Source organism: Coloeus monedula (assembly GCF_965178545.1).
Source record: "Coloeus monedula genome assembly, chromosome: 4".
Lineage (NCBI taxonomy): Eukaryota > Metazoa > Chordata > Aves > Passeriformes > Corvidae > Coloeus > Coloeus monedula.
The window spans coordinates 50,062,089-50,084,119 of NC_138784.1; the positions used below are offsets into that span (position 1 = coordinate 50,062,089).

The 22,031-nt window shown below is 38.1% G+C and overlaps 1 protein-coding gene across 1 annotated transcript in view; it reads right to left on the reverse strand.

Annotated features, from left to right (window-relative positions):
* Window positions 1-15,157, reverse strand: part of SAMTOR (S-adenosylmethionine sensor upstream of mTORC1) — a 35,969-nt gene extending 20,812 nt beyond the window's left edge. Inside the window, exons 1-2 of the mRNA XM_082280429.1 lie at window positions 14,985-15,157; window positions 2,865-3,006 (exon numbers count right to left, since the gene is read on the reverse strand). Of these exons, the coding sequence (XP_082136555.1) occupies window positions 2,865-3,006; window positions 14,985-15,135 (293 nt within the window). The 5' untranslated portion in view covers window positions 15,136-15,157. The remainder of the gene's footprint in view (window positions 1-2,864; window positions 3,007-14,984) is intronic.
* Window positions 15,158-22,031: the final 6,874 nt, after the last annotated feature.

The following is a 22,031-nucleotide window of genomic DNA, read 5'->3' on the forward strand; positions in this document are numbered from 1 at the left end:
GGTGACTAGCACAGTCTATCATGTACTGCTTTCCATCTTTCATGGTTTCTATAGTCTGGATACATGCTCTTTAAATCAACGCTAATGAAGAAGTAAACCAGTAAGTTTTATGTCATCTGGTTTAAGAATTAACACCAGAATTTTTCCAGTGTCTTCAACTAAATAGCTAGAAAGACTGTTGAAAGAAAAGCAGAATTGTTATTCTTGATCCTGAGAAGTACACATAGCTTCTCTAGCGGTCATTCTATACTATCTGATTTATTTTATCAGATCCTAAGAGAATACAAGGAAAACAAAGGAAAGAACAAAAACCCACAAAGTCTTTTGTACTTTTTTTTCCCTTTTAACTAATGGAAAAAACACTTCTCAGTTTCAGATCTCTGAAAAGATCTCCTTCAAATTAAAACAAAATTCAGTCTCTCCTTTCTTCAGGAGGGATATACTGGTGGTTCCAAACTATTTACAGCATTCCACTCACAAAATTCAACTGATGTGAAACAGCTACCTTCCTGCTGTCATGGTAATGTAGTAATAAACATTGAGCAAAAGCTTTCACTTAAGTTTCATGCAAGTTCTCTTGCATGCAGTTCTGCACCCAGGCACAAGGAGGAGTAACAACAATGGAATCTGCCACCTGTCTGGCACACCTCTGGGCTCTGTGAAAAGGAACAAAAAGTAGCAGAACACAAAGTCAATCTGGTATGCTCTGGTATTTAGCAATCCAGGCCTCGGTATAATCTGAGGCACACGAAGTGAAAAGTACCCTCTCTTTTTCTACTGATATAAAAACTCATGATCCCTTGACTTTGCAAACTGAAAAGCTGTGTGCTTTATCTGAAGCTTTATACCAAGACAGAGCATTTTAATTTTAGTGTCTCTTAGTGGGTTGATTCGCTTCCTAATATGAGCTCAGGCTGCAAAGCTCAAACTGGACATTTATTTCAATGTTTACTTTGTAAATGATCTATAACAGAAACCAAGTGGGAGTCCAACACCTTCAATATACAAGTCATCAACTGTCCTCCCTGTCCACAAGAAACATTATCCTGTCCTACAGGGTGACAGACAAACTTTCCACAAACTAAGGCATTACTCTCAGCTGAAACTAAAGTAAGAACACACAGCTCTATTGAAAACGTTTCACATAGTAGCTGACAATCAAAATGTAAGAAAATATCAAGCAATGTTCTATGGAATCTGCTCTGGGTCCAGTACAACTATTTTTTTCACAGATAGCCTGAACTGAAGAACAGTCAGTTTCAGTTCCTTTTAAGTGATCTGAGAATGATGCCAGGGTAGGGTGGGAGGAAGACACTGCAAGAAATTGCATTATTGGAATTCAGTATGATTCAATGGAGCGTAATGTAGAGAAGAGAAATACAAATACAATACCAGCATTTCTGCAGAAGTAATGAATAGCACAAATACAAGTAAATAACTATCAACTCAGGAAGCTTGTAACACAGAAATAGGCACCTGGGGATGACAAGTTAGCAGAAGTCAGTGCCATGCCAATTATCAAAAAACAAAACAAAGCATACAAACAAACAAAACCAACAAAAAACTACAAACAACAAAACCCAAAACCAACAAAATAGCAATCCCCCAGCAAACAAGGTCAACAGCATAAATGAGAGTCTACTGCAACCTCAATAAAATCTCTTTATTTTATTTATCCCTGACAAAGCCATTGAAATGTTCTGTCCATTTTTGGGCTTAGTTCTCTATAACTGAGTCACCGCTCATGTAATTGCGACAAAGACACACAAAGCATGTCCAGAAAGGCGTCTATAAAGAAACACTTAAATATGATGGATTTTTTCTGAACTAAAGGATAAAACATTGGTAAGTAAAGGAATGGCTTTCAAATATTTAAGAGTTTATGCTAGGGAAAAAACCCCAGCTTGTTATTACTTACTCCATTTCCAGAAGCCACAGAATAGCTCAAGCTGCCACCAAGATCAACTGCTTCACAGTCAATTTCCTCTTCTCTTTTTGGTTTTATGGGCTCAAGAGAATTTAAATTTAACAATACCACATCTACTGTTCTTTGCTGTCTTTTGTCAGCACTTCGCAACACTCACCTGCAGGACCTACAAACTGGCACACAAGATCACTTTTTGGTTTTCTGAAGTAATTTGCTTCTCAATGGCAAGACCATTGATACACTCTCTTCCCATTTAAATCTCAACAGCATTGTTTTATTCTGCTGTAAAAATTCTATAGTATGTCTTAGATGCCAACTATGTCCAGGAATTGAATGACCAACATTTCTCCTCTTTTTAGTATTTATTTTCCTCAAGGATTGAAATAGTTTAGCTCCTCATTTCATGACTTTACAGTTCAGATAGCCCAAGAAAAACTAGATGTTTATGACTAATAGGAATTTTAGAGTTTTCAATACATTTAAAACAAGTTTCACAGTGGTTAAAGTCTGCCACAGGGGATTAAGAATTAAGTACCAGAGATTTGCATTTAGAGATCAAACACTATTATATGTACAAATCAAACTAAACCCCTGAAAATTAAACTTGAGTTACACTCACTGCATTTACTCAGCTTAGGTTCAAAACCATGGAAAATTACTTCAAAGGTCTATTTGCAAACAGCTTCAGTATTAGAGAAAAAAAACCTGTTTGTTGAAAATACTTCAAAAAACGATCACCTAATAAAAAAACACTTCATAAGCTATTTCCTTAGTAAGCTGGAACACTAAGAAGGTACTTCTTTAAGAAAGCAATAAATTATTAACATGCTACAGGACAAATGTTAAATGTGGCAAAAAGTAAAAAACACTTAAGCTTTGTATTATAAATAATTGCAAGTAGAAGCATGCAATTGCGTGTTTCAAATACATTATTTACCTGCAACACCATTCAATTCGGCCTTCCCCTTCACAAGTTTTTGCCCAGTGATTATCTGCAAGGTTTTTCATTGCCACAGCATATTCACACAGAGTTTCCTCATCCTCACAGTGCTCACGCCAGATCTTATCAAAGTCTCCCACTAAACAAAACAAAACATAACAAAACAAAAAAATTGCACATCAGATACAAAGTCTCTCATTATCTCCATGGCAAAATCCCCATCCAGTTAAAAAGTTACATAATGAACCAAGAGATTACTTTACATGCACATAACAAAAACAAGTTCCCCTTTCTCTAGTCATAAACACAGAAATCCAAGTTTTGAAGCAGGAAGGGGCTATCAGGTACTTGAGAAACTAGAAATATCAGTATACAGATTTTGTTCAGTTTCTTCTGTGAAATTAAAATCCCTGGGAAGATTTGCTTTCAGGTTTCTGTGCATGAACATTAACATGACAAACATTTCAGAAATGAAAGATTTAAAGGTTTCTACTAGTGTTCACATCCATGGCAAATACTGTGGATGACATTGCATGAAAAAGACATGAAAGTTTAACCCAGAATATAGGTTTCCTTGGGTACATGGGAAAAGAAAAAGGAATTCAAACCCTCACTGACTGCTGTCTAATCTAGCCAGTCTCAGTAAATTAGCTTCTAGGGGATAGTACTGAAGAATCAACCAACTATGATAAGGAAATCTCAGACAAACACCTCTGCTGATCTCTAGGGACAGATTTATTTCCCTGCTCCTCACCTTGCTGAAAAGAAGTCTTGCAGGTTTAAGTTCTGGCACTTCAAAGTAAGTAAACATAAGTATTTTCCTTATTTGCTCCTAAGTATCCACTTCTCCTAGCCTGCTTTACATAATGTACTGCTAAACAAAAACAAGATAAATGCTAGTCATGGCTAGCCCCAATTCCTATACAGCATGCAAACCCTTGGTGTACCTTACTGAAAGAATGTTTCTGCCTAAGAAAGATGCTTTCCTGATACGATGTTCATTAATTTCTTTTGTGTTTCTTAATCACAAATGCGTGCACACATTTAGAATATACGTCAATCTGCAGAATAAAAAATAGGTACCAATTTTGAACTTACAAGCTAATACAGCTAAAAAAAGTTTTCAAGAACACAGCTATATTTTAAGCTTCAACTCAGACAAACAACACACTTAGCACAACATGGTTCCATCTTGTAGCATCTTTGTATTAGAAGGAAATACTTTAAAAGTATATCCAGCCATAAGCTAACAATTAATGTCTGTTAAAAGCCTGAAAGTAGCTTACAATATGACCTGTCCTCAGACTAGAAAGAGATTTCCGTTTCTAACACACTTACAGCAATTTCTTTGATGTACTTTGTCTTAATTAGCAGTAAATCAAGGATTTTTTCCAGTGACAACCTTTTTATTTTTTCCCTCCTGTGCAAAGCAGCAACAATCCTCACCTCATTTATCCTCCGCTTACAGAAAGACTGGCCCTGATGGACAAGTATAGAAGTATACTTAAAAGATTTAAATCAACCATCCAGGTTACTCCCTACTTAGGTTTGGTTCAGGGATGTCATAGCAATTTTCAGAAATAAGCATCTAGTACACTTGTACAATCATCAAAGTGAGTCATGTGTAAAATTAGGTGTTTATACTCCCTTGTGTGAGATGGCAGTTGAGATGGAAGGGAAGGGAGTGGCCACAATTTAATGTTATCAAAACGAGGAAGCTGTGCAAGAAATCATGTATTCTACTTGCTATTCAACAAGCATATATGAGAAAGTTACACTGGACAAAAAAAAGGGTATAATACTGAATGGCATCCCTCATTATTTTCCAAATGATCCAAGTTCAGAGAGGTGTGCTTTATAAGAAGTGGTACCAGCAAGGTCACCAGCTGACCACCATGGCAGAGAAAACATCCAAGTTTCAGGCAAGTCCCCAGAGAGGTTCCTGCTAAAACCTGTGGGGCACTTTTCCAGAGCTTTCAGGAGAGCCTTCTATAGAAACGAACACGCAGAACATAACATAACCCACTGACAAAAGAGAGCAGAAAATGGCATCAACAGTGGCCTACCAGCACAGGGGGTACACAAACACAACTCCTATCAATCTGTATTTCTCGTATCAAAGTGCAGAACCTATACAGCACCAAGCCAGAAAGCACTAGCAAAGTTTGAAGTGATTCTCAATAGCAAATTAATTCTCATGCAACTTAGATAAAGTGTCATAGTTTCTCTGACACAATACTCTGAATCTTACTGCACGCTCCAGACAACTGTGTAATGCTTTGAACACTTGCAATTGCTAAAGATTTGTTTGAATACATGGCCAATTAGAAAGGTGAAAAGTAAATGAATGAACACTTATTGAAGGAAAATATCACAAATACAAAATCCGAAGTTCATTACTGTTCTTTTATTTCACTACTTCATCTGGTCTATCCTGAAGCAATTATTCTATTTCCAAATACCCCTTTTCCTTAAAACTTAAGAAATAAGACAGATGGGAAAGAAGAAATATGCAAAGACCAGATGTTCTTAACTAGCTTACCCTTAGTAACAGCAAAGTAGCGATGCCTTCTAACACTGAATACTGCTCTCATAGCAGTTGCTCTGATTTCCTTCTGAACAAGGCAAAGATTTGCACCTCTCCCTGAAGTCAGATGAGGGTTAAAAGCATCCACAGATAAGGGTTCTTAAATTGAAATATACAGCAACAGACCCAGAGCTGACTACCAGCACGCTGGGACATGAACTTTGGGTTACAACAGAGCTGCCTATAACAGCAACAGCATCTTGGCTCTGAGCTGACAAGAAAATAAAATTGAATTATATAGACCACGAAGAGAGAGATGCAGAATAAAAGTGAAAAATTCGTCACAAAGTAGTTCTGTCACACATCCTATATTAAGTCAATTCTGTGAGCACTTCTGGTTTATTTTCATTTACAAATACAGAGATACAGAAATTGTCTACATGGGACAGATACAGCCCTGCTTTTGTATGAGGAACACTGAAATAGAGGACGGAAGAAGGCACATGAAACAAGGAGAGGACAAACATCCAGAAGATCACAACTGACAGAAGGAAGGTAAATGTGGAACAACTTCTGGCTGTTTCAAGAAAATGAGGCATTCAGAAAAAGCATCTTAAAAGAAAAAATAAAAAGTTATTTCCTCATAAAATGTGTAACTAAGCTTAAAGTTCATGAAGTTCATATTCAAAGATGAGATATCTAACTTAGGAGCTCCTAGACCACAAAATCACTGAAAGACATAATGGTAAGCAAGCACACAGTGATACTCCAGCAGCATTTTTCATTTATTCTTGTCTAAGCATCTGCTGTTGACCCACTGTCAATACTGATTTTGATATGATGCCCATTTCTCTACCCTTTCATGAACACAAGCTCCAAACAACTGCAGATAATGGGTCATGTTAAGGCACTGGCACTTTCAAAGTGTCTGGGGTCTAATTTCCTTTGAGCAAATAGCATGGAAGTGAATTGTTTTGTTGTGGTTTTTTCTCCCCCATACTTTAACACAGTGAGCTTTGAGAAGACACAAACAGGCACACTAGATATAGGAACTTTAAATCCAGAATCATGCTCCAATACTGAGTTGAAAATGCAAACAGTCCTTCCTATCTGTTGAGATTTTGAGATAGTGACTACAGTAAGTCTTGTAGCATTCAATTTCAAACATCAGATATCCAGAACACAGAAAAGTTATGTATTTTTTTTTAATCAATACATTATAATCCATTGTGTACTAATTTTTCAAGCAACACATTATAATCCAGGTGCAAATATGGCATTAACTCTGTAATAAACATTTATTTATGAATCAATAAATTTTAGCTTATGTAACCAAAAAGGCAGTAAAATATGCAGGAAGGTTTCACGACAGAACTAGCAGTTACTAGAGAAATAAGATACATAAAGTCTTCTGTTAAACAATCAGTAACACTGTAAATTAAACAGCAATTTGTGGCAGGCTAATCTAATAGAATACAAAAAAAAAAGTCTTTAATCTTTGATCACATCCTAAAGTTAATATTTCATTTTGTGTATTAAACTTCTAATCTCACATACTCATGCCCATACCGTAACATAAAGTTGAAGGCACTAAACAGTCCTCCTCTGCACTTACAGATTACCTTTTATACAATTTACAACCTCTATTGAGTGCTGAACATTCAGAGATCTTCATAGGCCTGAGATCTCCATCAAGGAACCAGTTATGCCACTGTCCAGCTGAAAAGTGTGACTGGCAAAACTAGATCATAACAGGAGTTTCCCACACCTCTCAAACCACTATATTAATGCTACTTTAAAATTATTTAATGTTTGTTCTACTCTATTCAGAATTATCTAGAAAATAAATAAAATAAATACTCTTCACCTAGAAAATTAACTGTTCCTTTAAAAACAAAAAAGGCCAAAGCCCACTGCTTCCTATAATTATGTCAGTGAACAAATATCTGACCAACTTGTTCTTCGTAACACAGACTTTACAGTAACAAAAATCCAATACTACTTACCTAGAACAGATGAATCTCTCTAAATAATTTCCACCCACATTAATACTGCCCACAGAATAGCCAAGTCATAACCCTGAACTCAACCACAGAGTAATCAGCAGTTGCTGAGTACTGTCACAGAGAGAACAGGTCAGGCATGTACAAGTTATTTTTAAATGATCCTAATTACAAGATAATTTTAATTGTGGATAACAGCAACAGAGACCAAATGTTAGCTGTAAGTTTCAACAACTGAAAACATTTTTAATAGAGAAGAATCATACAAAATTAGTTAGAACTCCCCTTGTTCCACATTTATTTACAAGTTCTTACCAGAGGTTCCCAGAACAGCCTGAAAAGACCAGGTCTGCCATTCTTGGTGGGACAAACCTACACCATAATTCTTCTCTCCATGAAGTCTATTATTAAGAAAAAAACCATCTAGCTTTCTTCCATCCCATTAAAAAAAAAATTAAAAAGACATTTACTTGTAGAGTGTTAAATTCAACTATTATTTAAGGTATGCTTATAAAATAAAAAAAATAAAGTATGCAATTTTTCTTCAACTTCTGAACAAATCATGTCAGCTGGTATTTCAAGAAAACACAACCTTCTGTAACATAAAAGAAATAGAGCTCAGTTCTGCTAAAGGCAGTATTTTTCATTTCAGAATGGGATGAAACCTAAAACAACTGATTTGAATAATTCTGTTTTATCAAGCAACACAATAGTTGTCGCGGAGAGTTACAAAAGTACTATCTACACCCACAAGAAGAGATTTGTAATTACTATTTTCCATAACTTCATTGGTACTCTTTGGAAAAACAGTGCAGTCATCTCTGACAATCTCAAAACTAAGTACAAAATACTTCATCCATCACCCACCACGACCTTGCATAGCAAAAGTTAACTGACACTGACACTGCGCATTTAAGTCTTCAGGCACATGCAGTGCAGGTCTTAAGCAACAACTTCCTCCAAAAAAAGGAAATAAAAAATAATAATGATAAAAAAATAGTCTTGGCTACCTACATACTGATATAACTTAGTAATGTAATAAACCAAATTCAATCCACTCCCTTTTCAATACTTTCATTTAACAACACATCGCCTTCCTATTTTCTCCTCTACCAGAACTTTGATAGCTCTGGTAGAAGAGAAAATAACCTCAATATATTGACTAACAACAAAAGACAAAAGCAAAACTGACATGTTAATATTTGCACAATAGCTATTAATACCAACACTACCTCAATAAAAATTAATAAATATTGCTCATGGTAAAAAGGAAACCTATCCCCACAACTAACGAGTGTCCATGGCAATGCTGGGTAACTTCAGATGACTGGCTGCTGGCCATAGCAGTGCCTAGCAAGATTCTTGAGCTTTCTTTTGTTTGTTGATGGCAATGCACTGCAGAATGAAAGCAATCCGTCTCATTTTCAGTCTCTTAAGATCACTTCTCACTTGCTGGAAACAGTAAACTAGCTTCTCTAACATGCTAAACAGTAAATGAGGAAAGCAGTCCTACACTGTTCACTAGGCCAAAGCTGGAATCAAATTCCTACAAGTATCTGCCAAAATTTCCTCATTTACCGTGTCAGTTGAAATTTAGCAGTACTACTAATGTATGGATGCTGTGGCAATGATAAGAAAAATTAATTACATGAGGAGTATCAGCAAATATTATGATACTCGTCATTTTCATTGTATACAAGATAAACTTACTGAACATCTGTCTTACTAAAAGCATATTCAGCATTCCTTGCAAAACACATTAGCTATTTTTGGCTTCTCTGTTTTCCAATTTTACATGTCTATATACAGAACATGAACTTCAACTTGGACAAAGTTCAAGCAATCAGAGTTAGTATTTTCCTTCTCATGTCTGACTTGTATTTGCTTCACATTTAAGAATTACCTGAACTATTTCAGAATAAAATATTTTTTAAAAAATCAAGTGCAAGAATCTAATTTTCTCTATCTCAGTATCAATGTTCCTCCCTTCAACTTACATAGAAAGGATTCATTTGACCAAATGTGGATTCTACATCTGACCTTAGGTAAGTTTCCTATCCATCTGTTAATATGAAACAAGACTGTGAGGGCCCAATTCACTGATATTTCAGTATCTACTGGGGGTCAGCTTAGATGACTCTGAAGATTTGTGTCTCTGATCATCTGTTGTAAATCTCTGATGGCTGTCACACAAACAGCATGTACGTGATAGTTTAAGCAATTACTGCCCCCAGGTGTTGGATCTACTCTACTGGAAACTTCACTCCCCTCCTCTTTCCCAAACCTGACTTTCTGGGATGGACTATGCGCTGCACCTTAACACAGAGATGAGTGTGTTAATGGAAACTACTAATTTTGGTAATTTTTGAAAATGCAGGAGCAAAACTTAGAAGCAGCTGATGCATAGGTACAGATTTTATTATGCTGACCCTGTAATGGGAACACCATTGTCCCTGCCAGGGCAACAAAGGAGCAGGGAAGGTGACGTACACCTGTTTGTCCAGTGAGTGCAAGCCCATGCTGTAGCCAGTGTGTTTTCAAATTTATGGGTTAAATAAATGATAGCAATAATTAAATCCCCCAAATGTAAAATCTTAGGCGATTTCTAATGAAAGCCTTGTTGCAAAACTGTGGTGTGCAAACTGTAAGGGCAATGCTACCTTAAACCTCATGTAATAAACTAGCATCAATTTTCATTTTAATTTAATAAAATTTAGGTTTTTTTCTTGAAAATTCAGCAGTGAGTATTATAAAATGTCTTCCTCTTCCAAGTAATTAATGCAAGTGGTAAAACACAAATTAATATCTTGAAAACTTAGGTTTATTTCTACTGTAAACCAGTTACATTTAACAAGAAGGAGTCACAACTGTTAACTTATCGTGTAGAGTTCAATGACAAAGTTTTTCCTGTCCTGTGAAAAATGACACCATTTCAAAATGTTTCCTGTTTCACATCAGGAAGAACTTAAGCTCTCTCACGGTTTTTCATGAAAAACATGAGACGGAGAGACCATAAAGGAACTGAGTTCAAAACAACCCTTCTGTCTAAACGTCTAAACCATTTACCTACTTGATTTACTTATTATCATCAGGCAGGGTCCTGTAAATTTCTCCTAATTTTCTGAAAAACCTTTAAAAAAGTTGTTCTCAATTTCTTAGAAGTTTCAACAAATCTTTCTTTTAAGGAATCAAACTGCCACTGTTAGCTTCTGTGATATGGTAACTAGTAACAGGACAAAACCCAATTCAGTGTGATTCTCTAAGCCTCAAGAGCATTAGCAGGCATATATTAGGAGAAATTAACTGTTTTAGTGAACATACAGGAAAACATTTCATAAAATACCATTACAGATACCTCAGCAACTTTTCCCACTTGTACCCATTACAGGATTTTGAGAGAAAAGTAGAGTCTTGTAAATCGTCTTTCAGACTATATACAAAACCATCTATAACTGAGGGTCATGCTACAGAGAAAACGTTTACTTGATAAATACAGCTCTGCATGACTACAAAGGTAATAAACAACTGAAAGAAAAACCGAAAGAAAAACTGAAAGAAAAACTGAAAGAAAATACAGCCTCTGTATCAGGGGAAGGGATTTTTATCCCAGTAAAAATTAAACTTATTTGGTTACTACAAGCAGTTAGAAAGAAACAAACATACATGACACAGTAGATGTTCAGTAGATCTCGCGGAGTTCCTTAGGAACCACTAAATCTGCTTTTACAAGTCTGTCTGTCAGGCTTGGCACACATTAGCCTACATGCAGTATATGAAACATTCATGCATATATACAAGCCATACAACACGCTCCAGCCCATGGCTGCAAGTGCCCAAAAGATGCACAGAGGAAAGCTCTGTAAAATATGGGGTCACCTGTGGTACCAAGCAACAGAACCAACAGCAAGTGACTAAATCAAGCATTGTTTTTCCCCCATCTCCATGTAGTAACAGAAATTCAAACATCATGAAAAACTGCAATTTCTGTACTTTCTAAGTGCTTGCGTCAAACATCCAGAACCACCCTGAAATTTCTCATTAGTGAATAACTCACTACTTGAGAGCAATTTCAGCTTTTGGATTTTACTGTGGTGTGCAAAATAATTAAGATTAAACTAATCCATCTGAACAGGAAGCAGGGGTAAAACTACAAAACTCCATGAGCTTTACACTAATGAGAGACACCCCTAAGTGAACATGTTACATCTCAGAGTAATTCTCACTTAAAGTTTTCTTCATGATGAGAAAGTTTATAGGGTAACCTCAGGAATTATGTCTATTTTTAGGAACCACTATATAGGTACTGTCTTTCTCTACCACTGCCTAAAAGTAGCCTGAAACAACTTCTTAATGATTAGTTGATTTAGCTCAGACATTCTCTCAGTCTGGACAAGGACCAATCACTGATTTAAAACCTACACTCATATGCTAAACTTCATTAAATAATTTCAAAATATCACATAGAATACTACTGTAGGACCCACAGTAAAAAAAAAAAAAGCAGCCTACAATTTCAAAATACCAAATCTGCCATGGCATTTATGATTACATGCTCCCCTTTATTCTTATTGACAACAGAGATGGTAAGAGAAGAGAAGGAAACACAGAAGGATAAAAAGGAAATAAAAAAGGAGAAGAAAATTTAAATATTCCCACTATAAGTTGTACTAGTAATACACAAACAATACAAAAGATAACTACTAGTCACACAGCAAAAAACCTAAAATTGTTGAACAAAAAAATGCACTTCAGTGCAAACTTAAACGTATTTCAGCTGCATAATTTAAAAGAAGGTAAATGATTGTCATGAATGGCATGGGGCCACGACATGACATGAGACACAGTACAGAACTACATATAAAATCCATGCACCATACTCACAAGCATAAGTGATTCACTAAGTGCAGAAATTAAAAAATAAGCCAAAGTTCAGCTTTGATCAACTTCCAGAATTACAGTTTTTCACTAGGAAAAAAAAAAATCTAAATCAAACCCTTTACATGACATGATGCTGACTGAACTTCTAAACTTTATTCTAGTAATTCCCTAGTAACTGCAAAAAATTTGCTGCAATGCTTCCCTAGTTAAGAAATATTGCTCTTGCATTTCTGACAAGTATGCAACTTCTTCAAAAACACGTTAGCTTGCAATTTTGGAGAATATTGTCATTTTTTCACTGGCTCATCTTTAAAAAAGAGGGTAACAATTGCAGAAAACGAAATGAAATTATAACAATGGTGCAGTTATAAGCAACTCAGATAATATACTGGCTTGCCTGTTACAACTGCCCATTAAAATACAAATCTTTATAATGTCAGCAAGGCAAATGAATTGGCAAAGAAATCCCCTTATTAAAATCATGTCCAAATAAAAGCTATCAACACACATCTCAGTGTCTCAAGGACGCATCTATTTCCTTTCAACACTTCTAACAGAAGACAGTAACTTAGGATCATATTACAATACCAAGAGCTTTCTTAGACTTATCTACCCTGTGCAAAATAATCATATAGCTCTCAGGATACTGAACATGATTTTTAATCTCCCAACAAAATCAATATGGGATTCTACTTTAGCTTCTACAGACAAAGCACTGAAGCCCACTCAACAGCAATTCTAGTACTGTTTGCTTATTTAGACAAAATGGAAACTAGCTTCATAGAACTCTAGTAAAGAGTAAGAGGAGGAGAAGTACAAAAAGAAAAGAGGAAAAAAATACAAGATTGCAGAATAATGTTTCTGTTTTGTATGGAGGTGAGCGCACTGAATTGTGGGGTCAAGAGGCTTTCCCTGTGTGAAAAGCCATAAACACCAAAGCAAGGATGAGGGGATTTTTCCTCTTTGCTTTTCCATACTCAAGTCGTCACTCAAATTGTACAGCAAAATTACAGACGATTTATTGATTTTTTTTACTTCTATTCAACAAACTGTCACATTTAATTTTGTCAGGTTAAGATACTTGCCAGTCAGTGTCACCAAGCATTAGAAAAAAAAATTCCAAGAAAAGACCTTTCAGAGATCAAGCGTGTCCCAGTATTACAATTTTAGAATGACATTAAAGGCATTTAAGAAGGAGATTCTCAAGTCTGCCTTTAGAAGCAAAGGCAGATGTAGATAGGAAAGACTCCAAAACTAAAATTCTTAAGCTGAAAGAACCTAACATGAAGTACCACCGGCTACTAAGCACTAGTAACCTGTAAGGACCACCTACTATCAGATGAGAAGGTAATGGGTGGAGCTCTTCTCGTTGCATAGATGTGACGAATTGTTTGGTTTTAACTCTCTCAGTGAAATGACATACTATGTTGCTAATTCGGAGTGACCAGAAAAATCGGTACAAAGTTTTCACTAACTCATGATTTACAGGTCACATAAGTAAATGAAAATGTTGTTGGTTCTTTCATTTAACCAGCTACACACAACTTACCCTTGAGCATGAACTTGCTTTTTGCTAAGAAGTAGGCTCACAAAAACTTCCACCTAATTTAGGCTCTCATCTAAAAAAAATCAGTTGTTACAGAGATTGCTCACTTTAAAAAAAAAGTTAACAATGCCAATCCTTGTCTGTCTTAATCTCTTGGCACTCTGAAATAACACAGAAACATGTAGTGCTAAAAGCTGTACTCCTTTGCCAGGATTTGAATGTTTAAGTATACTATGTTCATTCTCCCAACATCTGAATGAAGAAGGGAGATCCTCCCTTAAGTTTTGCCTCACCAAGGCCAAAATAAACAGCGACTTTTGATCAGTATCTAGATAAGTAGGTATTTGTGCCCAAATCCCATGAGCTGGCTCCAGGGGAGATTTTGGGAGTCCAGAAGGCAATATGACCTTGTTTCTTTAATAGAAGTGTCATATGCAAACACAGAGGAGAGGCAAGAACTTGTGCCTACAAAAGGAAGAGGTCCCATTTTATGTGTGTTCTTCTGGAAGTGAGCTCACTGAATGGAGGGATGGATTAATTTTCTGTAACCTGTGTTACCATTTCAGGGAGGCTTTAAAGCATTCCAATACCACCCATAAAAACCTTGCATAAGGGCATTAATACCAAGTAGATTTTTCGAAGACTACAAGTAATTTGTTTTACAACACCTTTACCCCAACCCCTTCAGTCAGTGCTCCTGCCTGAACTACTGCACTACGACTGAAAGACAAGAGGCACAAATAATTCACAAAGACCTGTGCCCTTCCAGATCACCATTCAATCTCTTTTGGCATTCATCATCTACTGTCCTCACGGTTGCCGATTTGGAAGACACTGCTATACGACCGGGAAGCTCCCTCCTCAGCCAGGAAGGGGGCTCCGCTGCCAACAGCTCCAGGAAAGCGGCACAACCCCGCAGACCCAATCGGGTGCCTTCGGCGGGGCTGCGGGCAGCCGACGGCAGCGGCGACCCCGGTCTCCCGGGGAGGAGCAGGAAGCGAGCGCGGCGCTGCTCCCGGCCGCCCTCCCCCGACACACCCCCTCGGCAGCGGCCGGGGGCGCCGGGCCGGCCCGCCGCCCCCCGCCCGCGGGGGACACCCCGATCCGCCTCCGGCGAGGGCAGCGGGGCGGCCCGGCCGGGGCGGCCCCCTCCCCCGCGTTACCTTCCCGGTACTTCTTGCGCAGCCGCCGGTGGACGCTCTTTACCACCCCCGACAGCTTCTCCTGCTCCAGCTTCCGCTCCTGCTCCGGGGGTGGCGCCGGGGCGGCGGCGGCCCCGCCGGGCCGGGGCCGGGGCTGCGGAGCGGCCTCCATGGTGTTCCCGCTGCTCGCCGCGCACCGCCCGGCCCAGGGGGAGGCGCGCGCTGTGCCGGGGCTGCGCCGGGCGGGCATGCGCGCGCCCGCCCCCGCCGCACGGCGCGCCGGGACCTGGAGTCCGCGCGGCCGCTCCATGGCCGCGCCCCGCAGCCCGGCGCTCCCGGCGCTCCCGGCGCTCCCTTGTCCGCAGGCACCGCGCTGGCCGCGCCCCGCCGCTCTGGGACGGCTTTCTTCCGACAAAACTCCCGACGCCGCACATCTAGAGCGGGTCACTCCGCGGTGCTTAGCAAAACAGGGAGGCGGAAAACACACCAAGTGTCCGGGGCGGTGCGGCTTCCCCTGTAGCTTCTCTGCATTACCCCCAGTTCACGGCCTTCCCAAGAGACCCCCGTAAGAAATCCGGCTGTGAGTCCGTCTGGCGCAGGGTGACAAAACCCATTCCCCGCCTACAAACAACGACCTTGCGGGAAAAACCTGAATTCAGAACACACTCGAGCAAGCCTGGGCGGCTCGGTGCCCGTGGTGTGGGCGCGGGCACTTGAAGAGCACAGTTTTGTACAGGCTTTTTTATGTCTTCATGAAGCTGCTGGGCCCGTTTCTCTGCAGAGCTACGTTTCTGGCATTTATTTGGGTGAAAATGCACTGCCGGAGCAGGAGCAACACCTGCAGCCAGCAAAGCTGCCCCTTACAGCGGGCACTTTTGTCGGCAGCTCTCTGTGCCCAGCCTCAGCCTTTCCCCAAATCCTAAAGTACTTCAGTTCTCACTGCCAGTAACTGGTGGAAACGGGATATACAAAACCATTCCTTACGAGATCATGGCAGGGAAATATGCCATGAAGCTGCTTGTTTGTCTTGGCCAAAAGCCGCTAATTGTCTTCTCTGAAGATGTTAAAAAACATTAAGGAGGTAATTGCGGCTACAATTAAATCTGTGACAAATCTAACAGTGGGGTAGGGTTGAGATTTCATCCTGATGAGAAGTCAGTGACACACAAGTTTGTGCGGTGGGGTGTATAACAGGTTCTTATCATAACCATGGTGGTCCTGTAAGAAAAAAAGTTACAGCTATTCACAGAAACATGATGGTATTCTGCTTTTCTGATAAAATTCTTTTGAAGGTGCAATTATCAAGGCAAAACTTTAATGTCCAAAGAAAAGGTTTTCATTGTTACTGACTGCAAAGTCATCCCTTTTTCACCACTCTGAGTGAGGTAGGCAAATACTGATCTCACCCATCACCTTGAAGTGCCCACATAATGCTCAAAGGTCCAACATTTTCTGTGCTGGTATTGTTCAGAGAGTGTTTAAACAATTTCTTTGTATTTGCATCTTTCATCACTATGTTTATGTGTTATCATGTATTTTATTGTCAGAGTATTTCCATTTTGTTTTGTTGGGTGGGTTTTTTCCCCTCAAAATACAGGAGAATAATGGAAGGAGAATTTAAAGTTTTGCTACTGACATCAGCATTAAGAAAGAAAAGTCCAGTGTAGTGATGGAGTTTTTCCTTTAGTTAACATTTTCCTTTAAGTTCTGAAACTCAAATAACTGGCCGTGTGTTAATGAAAAAAATATACCAGTGTATATTAATTTTACTTTGACTTGGAAAATATCCAAGAGTCATCTTCTAGTATGGATTTTTGTATTCCATATTCACCAAACTAGTTCAGAAAGTTAAAACTGAATTAGAAATAAAACTTGATGCTGGGGTTAATTATAGCTTTCTGAAATATTTTTATTCCTAGTTTTATATGCAAGTCCACCTAAGAAGGATTAAGATGGTGTAAAAAGAGATTACAGTGATAATTACTAGGAACATTTCAGTCAACAGGGAGCCTACATGGTGGTTAATATTCTTTACATTTTCACATTGTGTAGGATTTGGGGAAGCACAGACTGAGGAGGAAAAGCACGAGCCAGTCTTCTGTGTGGCATTATACTAGGAGAGCACCGAGGGAGGCATCTCAGAAGAGTAGGAGTATCATAGTGACAGAAGAGAGATGGAGGCATTTGGAGGATGCCTGACAAATACTGCTGTGGCATCAACACTCCCAATCATGAGCCTCCAGACTTAGAAGTGTAGGTTACACAGTCAAAATATGAGTGTGTCTGTCATTTGGAAAACTGGAAATATAATTTTAGAATTGGAAAACTGGGGGGAAATTACACTTACATGAAATCTCTCAGAATAATAAGTTACTATTTGAATTATAACTGTTCTTTTCAGTTCTCAGGATTTCTTTCTAAAACTGGCAAAGGGGTTTTAAATACAAGGTAGTTTTATCACAATGAAGCAACACAGAAGTTTAGTTTCAATAAGCAAGTAGAGAGCATTTATCAGATGTCAAGTCTTTCCAGAGACAAAAATTAAAGAATACTTGAGGAAGAGGCATTATACACACAGGACACACAGGTATTTTCCACAGGATATGTGATGGCAGTGGGGTCCCAGTGATAGGCTTCAAATGCAAAGATTGAAGGAGGTGCTTCCCCAGAGCGCTCCATGGAGATATCAATGGGCTATGGAGTGGGCAATTAAAGCAGGGCTGTTTCTCTAAGGCCTGATGCAACTGATGTCCCAGTGCTCTGTCAAGGTAGAGATAAAACATGTGTGATCTATACATTTCTTGAACACAGTACAGGAAGACTCAAGGAACAAATTAGGATGAACATAAATCTATTTGTCCCCAAGGCGTAAGAACAGAATGAGCAGTAAGAATGCCTGCGCTTACTCCAAGGGGATAAAAGCAATAAACTACTCATGTCCTGATAGGGGTGATGGAGTTTCACTCTCTGGGAAAGAACAGTTTTGAGCAGCTGGACTTACTACCTTGAATGTAAAAAATGGATGAATGATCCTCTATGTATTAGTTACTTTCTAAATAAATTAATTAATTTAAAAAGCCAATTTAGGGCAGACTAGACTAGTTTCTTTTGACATTTCTGAAATATTTTAATGCCCATCACTTTTCATGAATGGCATTAGAATCAAAATTCTTGGTTCACTCACTGGGAGGAAGAATAATACCAGCACTTTACAGTTCTTGAGTGGCTGGAACATTCACTGAAGATGTGGGAAAACCAGTTCACATCCCTGCTCTGCCCACAGGGATCTGAACCCACATCTTCACTATGAGATTATATAAAGTGGAAGTGCTCTTCCTTCCCGAGGGAAGGGTGAGAGCAGCCTGTATTTTCAGTCTTTCTTCCAGTGAAACTGTGGAAGAAAAGTAACATAAAAACTTTCTAAGGTGCGAATCAGCAATGCTTTGCTTCCATCTTTTTCAGTGGCAGTTTTGACAATCAAGTCTTCTCAGCCTTTTCATCCCTTCTGTCTTAAAGATGCTAATTGTTTGAAGAGAAACTGAAAAAAGGACATCAAAGAGAAGAATCTGTCCAGTGTGATGACATCATCATAAGAGTCTCTAATGCAATGTAAGCTGCAAAAATATTACCGGAAACATGTAATTGTTTTAATGGAATTCTGAAACACCGTGGTGATTTAAAAGGAATAAAATATTCTTTGTTAGATGTGGAAATGTTTTTGCTGTATGTATCTGAATGGCAGACAAACAGGCAGCAATGGAATATTCGGGCTGAAATAAATATTTTTTTCTTCATTAACTGTGGAGTCTTGTAAGCCGTGAAAATAAGATAATTTGGTTTAAAAGGTGGGAGTCACATCCCTGAATTTGCACTGATGCACTTATTAGGAGCTGGTCCATTATTACATTCTCCAGACTACACACTAAAGTAATTTAGTAATTAAAGTTACATAGTAATTAAAACTGCTACCCCATAACAATAATTTTATAACTACAGATCTTGGATTCCATTTCTGGAGACTGACACATTTAAAAGTAAGTACACACCAGTAGTCCCTTTACTTAGTCCCCTGTGTATTTTAGTGGCAAAAAATAGGCTTGATATTGACTTTGTTTTGCATCTGAAGTCCCAATATTTACATAAATAAACATTTTTGGAAAGCAGGGGATTTTTCTACTGCAGGACAAATTAAAGTTGCTCTTTAAGTAGGTAGAGACACACAGCTTGTAGAAGCTTAAAATACTTCCCACATAGGGTCTTATTGTGGAATCTAATTTAGTATCTTTAAGATCATGAGAATTAGATACTGATAAAAGATTTTATTTATTGAAATTGTGTCTCTTACTTGCTAGCTTGTGTTGCAAATTTGAAGGAATAGTTTTAACAGCAGCCAGAATTTCTGATAAACAGTACATTCTCTACCTCCATTCTGGCCAGCAGGTACCACATATGTCTGTCCATGGAAAGGAGCTGTTCCTTTTGACACAGGAGGGAAAAGTTAAGAATTTGTAAATCCCTTCAGACTATCACTTGTGTAATAGTAAAGTGGGAATTAAATTTCATGGAACTAGTGAAATATTTACTGAAAAGCAGTGAAGTACTTTATACCTAAATTATCCTGGACATTATGTGCATGGGTAGAAAGTAAAACAATCCTTTAATGCTGAGAGCAGACAATGCACTTTCCAATAATTGCTGTATTCATTGCAACTTCTTTGCAACATCAGCATCACAAACATACTTAATACTCTAGTAACAAAGATCATTAAATATAAACATTTTTTTGAAAATCAGTCCTAAATTCCTTTAAAAATCTGTGGGGTTTTTATTAATAGATTTTAGTCTGTGCACATTCCCCTGTTTTTTGGAATGTGTGAATTATTCAATGACCAGAGTCAATACCATGATAGCTTTAACAAAGACTACTAGCTACTCTTTCTAGATCGAGCTTCTTCTTAGCTGATTTCTTGCTGCCATAAAAGATTACCTTGTAAAATCACTTTGATTTAGCAAGAGATGTCAAAACATCCAGCAGGTCTAACTGGTTTTCTTCCAATGTCAGTCAAAATAGTATGTGGTTTTAGCACTGATTCATGTTTCTGTCAGCTGCTAGGCATAAACTTGCTGAGTATTCAATTCAGACACAGTAACTTCAAGAAAATTTGGTACTAGTAGAGAAACTTTTATGTTTGATTATTTGTGCATCTGTGAAACCTGATAGTCCAAAAAATGTTCTCAATTTTTGGGACTAAAATTCCAGTCTTCCTGTATGGCTCAGGTATAATTCCAGTACTTCTCAACAGCAATGTAGCTGTACAGTAGGTCATTTTCAACTTGGGAAATACTGCAGTATCCTGTAATCTTGTACTGCAGGTATGGTAGCCTGACTCATAAACTAAGATGACCTGATTGGAGTTGTGTTTGCTAAAAATTACCCTGAGGAAGGCTAAGATGTATGTGAATTTTTGAGTTGGGAAAATAAATAAATTTGTGAGGAATAATCTATTTCTGTGAGGCTGTGGATAGATCAGGGTATTTTGTATCATTTCACTTTCCTCCTTCTTTCCCCTCCTAAGTCCTGGGAGGGCATGGGAGAAGATATTTTAGGTATCATTAGATATGACCTATAAAAGAGATACATCTCTAGAATGAATCAAGTGTTCTTGTCTGTTCCAATGATTGCCCAACTCCTTTTAATCTCTCCTGCCTCTTGAATGCTGTCATGTGGCTTATTTGGGTCTCTACTGAAGTTCGAGTCAATTTTCAGCTAAGCAGATGAGAGAACAACAACAAAGTCTATTCATACAGCATCAAACGGAGCTTTATCTTCAGGACAACATATTGCAGGCAGTATGATATACTTCAGGAAGAGCAAGGAATGCCAAAGCTCTAGCTTGTCCTGCACATAGAGTATTTGGCTTGTGCACAGATCACATGTTAGGTTTGGTTAAGTCTGGCCTCAGTGATGGTAGTATCTAAGATGTTATCAATAAAATTAAAAGGGCTGTGTTCTCTTCATTGTTTTGAAGGAGTCTAAAGAATGGTGGTAGGAAAAATTAAGTCATGAATATTAATGCTGTTTCAGAAATTTTAATTGGAAGTACACATAGGTTTGCAGGAATTTTCCCATATGAGCACCACAGATAAATATTATCTATTAGAAGAATGGTTTCTTTTTACTTCTCCAGAACATCTAATAAAACAACTGTGACACAAATACCATGAAGTGAGCATTCTCCACACTAGATTTTGTCAAAATTTTGTCTCCTACTACTATGGCTTTAGAGTAATCTGATAGCAGCTGCCCTGAGGTGTGATTTATACTACAGACTGCAGAAGAAGAAGGCAGTTCTGAAGTGCTTATTTAAAGATAGGTAGAGTTGTGATAAAATTAAATAACCATTTCAAATTTTGAGGATACACTGATAGACTGTTATTTTTAAAATGATAGGAAATAGAACAGAAAGGTAGTGTAGCAGTTAATGGAGACACACATTTCATACTGGTATTCAGATTTTAGTTAACACTTGAAGTCTTTCAGATTTCTGGCTAATAAAATAATCTATATCCTCTCTCTATGTGCAAGGGTGTTCCTGGACATTACCCATCTTGTTAAGTCCTAGCAAAACTTTAGACTGGAAAATACCTCTAATTTCATCGAGTCCGACTATTAACCCAGCACTCCCAAGTCTCTAAATGATGTCTCTAAGCACCACATTGACATATTTTTTCAGCTCTTCCAGGGGCAGTAACTCTTAATTTCTTGAGTTGTAGTTATTTAGTGAATCCCTTGTCTTTACAGAAAATGTGTTCTGTTTTTCAAAAGAGGCTAAACTTTGCTGGGGATCCAGTACTGAAATGCTCACATTTGCCATTTCTACACGTTCTTTTAAACACATTGCATGTGTTTAAACACATCTTTGTCAGAGAAGTTTTCTAACCAATGCAAACACTCCTTATAAATGTTGATGACTTCATTACAGAGGGATGATATAAAGAATGCTGGAATAATAAAGATATTTTGGCTACAAAATATTTACTTTTCTACACTGGTCACCAACGAGAAGG